Source organism: Homalodisca vitripennis, unplaced genomic scaffold (genome assembly GCF_021130785.1).
Source record: "Homalodisca vitripennis isolate AUS2020 unplaced genomic scaffold, UT_GWSS_2.1 ScUCBcl_11701;HRSCAF=21066, whole genome shotgun sequence".
Taxonomy (NCBI): Eukaryota; Metazoa; Arthropoda; class Insecta; order Hemiptera; family Cicadellidae; genus Homalodisca; species Homalodisca vitripennis.
Window position 1 is genome coordinate 1 of NW_025787814.1, and position 7714 is coordinate 7714.

Genomic DNA, 7714 nt, shown 5'->3' on the forward strand with positions numbered 1-7714 from the left:
GACCAGACCGGTAACATCTTATACGGTCTCAATTATCAATTAAACAAGTAATTAAATTAAATAATCAGTGACATATTTTATATTAATTCAACATAACATTAAATGAATTAATTGTAATAATGAACGATACATATAATGCCAGTCAGTTGTACTAGGTTCAGCAATGCAGGTGGAGAATTATAATTTAATTTAGCATATAATTAAAGTCCAGGTCTGTCACCAGTAAGCCTGGAAACTTTCCAATACGTAGAGCACCCGCGCAAGTTAATTTGCAGTAAACATTCAGGAATGTGTTGATGTAGCATCTCTGTGGACACCACCACTCTGGGTGAAAGTCCGTTTGTTCTCAGAGCAGTTGTGGCCCGTGGTTTTGAATGCATTAAACTCACGTGATATCGCTCTCGTCCTATTCTAAATGTGTAACTTCTTAAATTTTTATTAAGCAATAAAATCAATTTCCAATTGTTTTTAACAAAATAAAGTATATGTGTTTTGTTTTGGTCAACCAAGGAAGAGTTCTTATTATTAAATACCTAATTAAACCGGGGCTAGAGTACATCATAGCGTCTGAGATCGAACCTACAAAATAAATAATTAAATAAACTAAGTGTGGTCAACGCCACACTCCTGTGAGAAAAACTTCTCTTTAGCCATTAGAGGGAGATTCCTACCTTAAAGATTTTCCTAAAGCACTATTAAAGAATGTACATATGTCTTCAAATTGAAATTTATGACTTTTGCATGATTTTTGGTCCAAATTTCACACCAAAAAAATTATTAAGAAAATGTACTTCCCCTAGTTTTTACCTATTATCTTACCAGTGGATTATACTTTATTTTTTAAAGTTGTTATTTAGTATTTTGTATAATCTTGAAGAGGCTTATAACAGTGTTAAAATGTTTTTTCTTTTATATTTTTTATGGCTAATAAAGATCATTTCTTTCCAAACCCAGCTAATTTGCTGGGCCTTTAATTACCCATCTGTAGATATTTCATTGTTGGCCTGCTTTTACTGTAGTCATCCCAAATTGATATGAAAGTGTGTGGAGAAAAAGCAGGTCAATGCTTACTACTCATATTTAGGAATAAGCGTTACTGATTATTATTAACATAAAAAAGCTGCGGATTCCACTGAGGTTGAATTGACATAGTGCTATATGATGATAGACGGCTGTACTGGTAGCCATATTATATCTTAAAAAATCCTTATCATAAATGTCCAAGTCTAATACTAAATTGGCACCAAGTTTAGATAAAAATACTGAATTAGGAATAATGCTGTGATTCCTAATTGGTTACCTTGGCAAAAGAACTGAAATCAAGTAGCACACTAGATTAAATCTTTCTGGTCGCTTCTAAAAACCTAATCATTTGAACATTGTAAATGATCATTAGCAAGTTGTGCTTGGCTTGATTCTCGTTACTTATCCGTAAAAAAAATTACATAAAAAAAATAAAAAAAAATCATTTATAATATATTTAAATATAAGTAATAAAAAAAAAAAATATAATTAAAAAAAAAAAATAATTTATAAAATAAAAAAAAAAAAATTAATAATAAAAAAACTAAAAAAAAAAAAAATATTAAAAAAATAAAAAAAAGGCGAAAAAATATTATTTTAAAAAAAATTATAAATAATAAAAAAATAAAAAAAAATAAAAAATAATAATCCCTAAAAAAAAGTGTTTGATCTTGTTGAGGTTTTTTACTCAATTCTAATTAACATGTGTATTCTAAACAGAGGGGAAGTAAGAAAACATAAAATTATTTATTTATTTACACTCAATATAGATTTTTTTTAGGAAATTCGTGTACCAATTATTAAAATTATCAACAATTAATATTAAGAGATAATTGTATTTCTTATGAACCATCTTATAAGCATTGAAGAACAACTAAAATACTGAGTTTCTGTGAAGTGGAACATTTGTTGGATTTGGAGGGATGAATCTTCTGTTTATAATGGCTAGTTTTAGTTTTTATGCCCAATTTTAAAAAGTGGGATAGCCTCGAATATTGTTGTGACTGGAACAGTTGTGCTAGTGTTCCAACATGTCAGAAAAAAAAAAGCTAAAATTGGGTGAGTACACTGCCTTATTTTCCATGTATGTATACAAAAATAACTACAACAAGACATGATGTTGAAGGACTTACTACGTTTTGAAAATCTTACTTTCCAATCTCTTTTATTGGTCACCCTGATTTAATTTTCAATTTTTTTTCAAATCTGTTTTAGCCCAGGGATACTCTTTTTTTTCTCTTTTTTCTTTTACCCCTTTTCAGGCATTTTCTAAAATTCTATCCACTGTAGTTTCCTCTGAAACATGTTTGCAATTAATTGGAGGTCAATACTTAAGCACATAACATAAAAATATCTTCACTAAATAACAAAATTACATTAGTGGAAAATCAGTCCTACTCATTCAATTCTCAAAACCCCAAAACCCTATTTTTGATTACTATCACTAGCTCTTCATTACTTCAGGGGGATGGCCCATAAGGAGTCAGTGGAAAGCTACTGGATAGCATCAAAAAGTTCAATTTTTTTATATCCTATGTCACTACAAATGTTTATCTGTTTATGTTATGTACGGTTTTACGAGTACAGAATAGGTATTAGACAGTTTCAAGTACGATTTGCACACCAACACCCTGTATAACTCAATAAGTGACCTTCCTTAAGCTAGACTGTGTTGTTGGAAGTGTAGCAGTAGAGTGGTTTATGTTAACACAGGCAGAATATTGTTACATTTGGACAAAATTAATGTGTTTGTTTTGTTTATTCTTTCCTTACATAATAATATTAACATTTAATCCTGAACAATACAAATTAGCTTGTATTCCATTAGGAAATTGATTACATTTTAAGGATTAAAAAATAGCAAGCTCCAACCCAAACATACATCATAAAAACTATTATCCTCGTCCACCTCTTCACACTGGTCCCTACGTACAGCTGAGACTACACTTTTATATCGGCAATAAATGAACTTCGCCATAATTTCATGCCAAACAGTTTTGGATCTTTGCCAATCAGGTTTATGCTCTTGCTGTTCGTTTTTTTCTTGAAGTTTTTGTATTCTCATTGCATCTTTTTGGATCATATACATACACACATTTTCATTCCCCGAGGAACAATTTTCACCAATGAAATGAGGCACTGCAAACAATTATATATATACTTTTCATTCATTTAGAAAAATGTCCCTTGAATTATTCCTAACTAACTTTTTTTTTACCTACATTTATCAGCCTTGGAGATAACCATAACAAACAAACAACTGATGCACAAGTTGGGTAACAAGTCTTGGATTCTATACAGCTTACCAGTCCTCCATATTATTTGAGGTAATAAGTAATGGACAACAATGTGCAACATTTATTGAAGAGTGTCTTCCAAATTACTTAGTAGAATGTAATTTTCCATTATTATTAATAACATGTTCTAATGTATACAAATTCATCATTACAATACACTTATAAGCATAAATTGTAAATAAACCACAGTATGTAATACAAACTTAAAATTTAAAAATATCTAAACCATTATATGAATAAGAATTTAAAATGCTAAACTGTTTTTAAATTTTACTTCCTTTAATGAATTCTACCATGTTTACCTGTTTATGAAAGGGATTTTTTTGAATACAACAAGTGTGATAATATTATAGATCTAGCAAAAAACATAATTTTATAATTGTTATGTACCAAAATGAACTGCTAAATTGTACTTGGTAACACAATTATTTCATATTTAATAGTTGTTTCTTATATCACGGTATTCACCACCAAGACTATGTGGGCAAGTCTTTTGTTAATTTAAAATATAAAATCCCGTAAAAATTTGAGAAAACATTATTTGATAAAAACTTAATTTCATTCCATGAAATATAGTTTATACCTTAAGCCTGTCACGGCCGAGGGCACAATTTGCCACTAGGCAAACGCACCCTGCAGCTATGAGAGACTGGTGAGAAGTTGCCAGTAAACTCTATCACTCTGGTTCGGAGTGCAGCAGAGCCTTCAGGCACTGGTAGTTCATCCATGCAACTTTCTGACCCCAGCCAGAATCTGTGTCCTTCGGTACTATTTCTGTAGCAAAAATATCTTACATGAATAAAGGAATTCAAGCAAACTTGGGTTAGATTTTTCAATGAATTCTTATTTTTATTACAGTAAAACTAAAAAACTTACGGAATCATAGTTGGAACAGGCAATTTATCATCTTCCCAGTGATAGAGATCCACGTCAAACGGCAGTTTGGGAGCCAAAGCCAACAACTTTTGCTTACGATCTGACACGGACTGGCTTCCAGTGGATGTGGATGGTCCAGGATCATTCTCAGACTTCTTGGCACTAGCTAACCTGGTCTGTAGAGAAAGTGGGATCCTAGAAACGAATAATCTCTGATATAAATCACTTTCCAATACTATATCAAGCAGAGTGGCTACCCAACTGAGATATTGAGAATTTTAAGCACTGGGTATAATCCAGGAAATCTTGTAGAACTTGGAAAATCATTAATATAATTTTTTATATTCCTAAGAAGTTCTGAAAACAAAAGATAACTTAATTTGAAAAACTTTTAAATGTAGAGCTAATTAATCCCATACATTGTACTTTACAACAATGATTCGTGAAACTGTAAATGAAGATGAACAACATGCAGGGATTAATATCACCATATTGTTTAGCCAGCACTAACAGCACCTGCATTGTACAACAAAAAGAAAGAAGAAAGAAACTTTATTTCTCACAAATAAAAATTACAGATAACAATGTATGATGTGATCAACAATATGTTCTCAATGGCGGTTTAATCTAAAACTGACTTCACTGATGTAGTGGCGTTGGATATTAGTCATTCCTAGCCATATATTATGTGCACTCTAGTAATTTTAAAGTGCATGACTAAATTATTTATAACATACATCACAGCTTTCCCCTATGTTCCTTGTGTTGATTTACTCCATCGCCATGAGGGTTTATCATACCTAGTAGTGTGAACGATGAGTTTGCTCCAGTTCACCTTTCTCTTAGTGCAGCATCTGAAATCTGACGCTGTCACAGACTTGACTCCTAGAAGGATCTTGAGGCATTCTGAGAGGTTGGTATGAGGGATCCGTCCTCTTCCCCAGAATACAAATTTACTACACTTTGATAACTTCGATAGCAGACATCTTTCTGATGTGTTCTGATATATCATCATCAAACAGGGTAATATATTCTCAGTACTAATGCAGTAACCAAAACAACATAAGAAGATTCAGGATGGATTTTAAGGTGGTTTTCTTTATAAAGAAGTGATCAACAAATTAACAAATTATTGAATTATTTAGTGCATTACATTTTTTCCACAAGTATGTATTTAGAACTTATAGTATCTGTCATCACTTCCCTCTTGAAGAAGGAGTGATGACAGAAATCTCGACTTTATACTATTAGTTACTATTCACATAAAGCAAATGTGAAAGTGACTGAACATACTTACTCCAACTGCTTCTTCCTTGGAAACAATACTCCATGTGGAGGGATCCTCAATGTTAAATACTGTGGTCAATTTATCCGTTTGGACATCGGGAACTTCCTCAAGCTCCGAGTCTGATGACACGTCGTCTGCAATATTTGAATGTCATCCGTCCATATTTAAACATCACATCTTCCAGCTCCCCTCTCAATTCAATCAATCTTCTCTGATCCTCTCCTTCTTCTGTTAATTGATATTTGAACTATATTTAATGGAAAACATCGTTTACTATGCTTAACTATAACAAAATCTCTTGAACTGTTTACAAACAACATAAAAAACCACTTATCTGCAAAATACTTTTGTGTTCAGATCATAATTGATTTGTTCCCAAATTTGAATTATGTTTGCTATACTTAACATAAACCTAGTTTACATTTTCATACATCTGGTCCTACTTTTACCTTTATTCAAGTGGTATGTCATCACTGAAATGATGTGTTCCTGAAGTGGTACAGGATACAAGCTTGTCACACATTAGTGTGCTTTGTGGCCATTTTTGCTTCTGTGTTACTTGCAGTGACAAGTATAAACCCATCCTTTCTTGATTTTAACGATGTAACTCTTTATGGGTGAATTTTGTATACTACTACAAAATTGTCCTCATGGTAGCATTTATAAAAAACATTGACATAACTTCACCGAACATAAACCCCACGGTCCAGTTAGTTGTAGTTTAAATATATATTCTATATAATATAACGTAGCTTACGAAAATGATAACTGTCCCAAAAAAACCCAAACAAGTTGAAACTAGGTGCAAAAATTAATATTATAAATATTTTAGTTAAGTTAGTTTGCCAGTTTTGGTATGTCATTTTGTTCCAATATGGAAGCCTTTCAACTCTTATAAAAATGTACAACTCTGTTATTTATAGAAAAATTAGTCTTTTAGAATGCTTATAACATGTCTCAGACTGTGTTGTGTTTTTTGTATCTCAAAGAGTTTTTGGAATTTTTATTTTGATTAAATTCCATACAAATTTTTTTATCACCAATAACTGGCAAAAATATATGAAACAAGATACAACAAAATAGATCTTTTACATATTTAGGCGAAGTTCATTGGCCAGCTTGGTATATGTACAATCATTCATCAGTCATTTAATCTTTAAAAAAATTCAAAACATTGCTATTTATGGGCACAGAGAAAAATTGGTTTGTACAAATGTAGCTGTAACTCTGTTAAAAAAAATCATATTGATATTTCAGTTATCACAAAATCCACCTGCTTTTACCTACTTTTTCCGACTGAGGCATAAGGACAAACTTGAAATTGAACTTATTTATGACAAATTTTTATATAATTTGACATGCAATTGTTGAGTTCAAAATGAAATTAAATATATAAAACTTACTTCTAAAAATAAATCTTTACAGAAAACTAGTGTGCATAATAAACACACTTAAACCCAATCAGAAAACGTCAATGTAACAACTTTTTTAATATTGATTATGGTATATTATTATTATATAATAATATATTTATTATTAAATATACAGGGAAAAGCCTACATGAGCATATAGCCTGTGCGTAGACTAGAGTGTCAACGAGGAAACTTTACATAAAAATCTTTATTTAATTTCAAAAACCGAATTAAATATGTAAAACCATTGTACTATACACTGTTTGCGGGATGAAGCTATTAGTAATTAAAAACTAAAACATTGGTGGCTCAACTCTCAATGTAAAGGATAAATCAACTGTAGACCCATCAATGAATGTTACCGATGTGCGCGTGGATGTGTTTCGAAGGGGGGACAGAGGGACAGGTATAATTGGTGATCCAAATTTTCATGGTTATTACATACAATTAGGCATTTCTGGCTCTTTTCTCAAGATCCAGTTTGTAGGAAGAATAAGATTGCTACTAGGAAAATTTGACACATGTACTTTAAGATTATTGCAATCATGTGACGATATAAATAACAAATTGTTTTTAATCAATATGGATGTTGTGACTAATTTTATTGACACGTGGCTAATAAGCTCATCCTGACATTTATTCTGCATCTGTCCTGGTACGTTATTAGAAGTGTGAATCCTGATCATCTAGGGAAAAAATTAAATAATGTGTGTTGTGTGTGAGTTAATATTATTATCGTAATTAAAAGATTGTTTATGTTATAAAATTGGTGAGGTAATCAATGTAACATTTTCATTTTTCTAAAAGGGGGGGGGGGG

General features: G+C 31.3%; 1 protein-coding gene across 1 annotated transcript; it reads right to left on the reverse strand.

Annotated features, from left to right (window-relative positions):
• Nucleotides 1-3913: 3913 nt before the first annotated feature.
• Nucleotides 3914-5208, reverse strand: LOC124374955 (UV-stimulated scaffold protein A-like). Its single transcript, XM_046833094.1, has 3 exons — nt 5075-5208; nt 4197-4391; nt 3914-4094 (listed from the first exon to the last, which is right to left on the reverse strand). Exons 1-3 carry the CDS (start codon nt 5206-5208, stop codon nt 3914-3916), a joined length of 510 nt encoding a protein of 169 aa, XP_046689050.1.
• Between the last annotated feature and the right edge of the window lie 2506 nt (nt 5209-7714).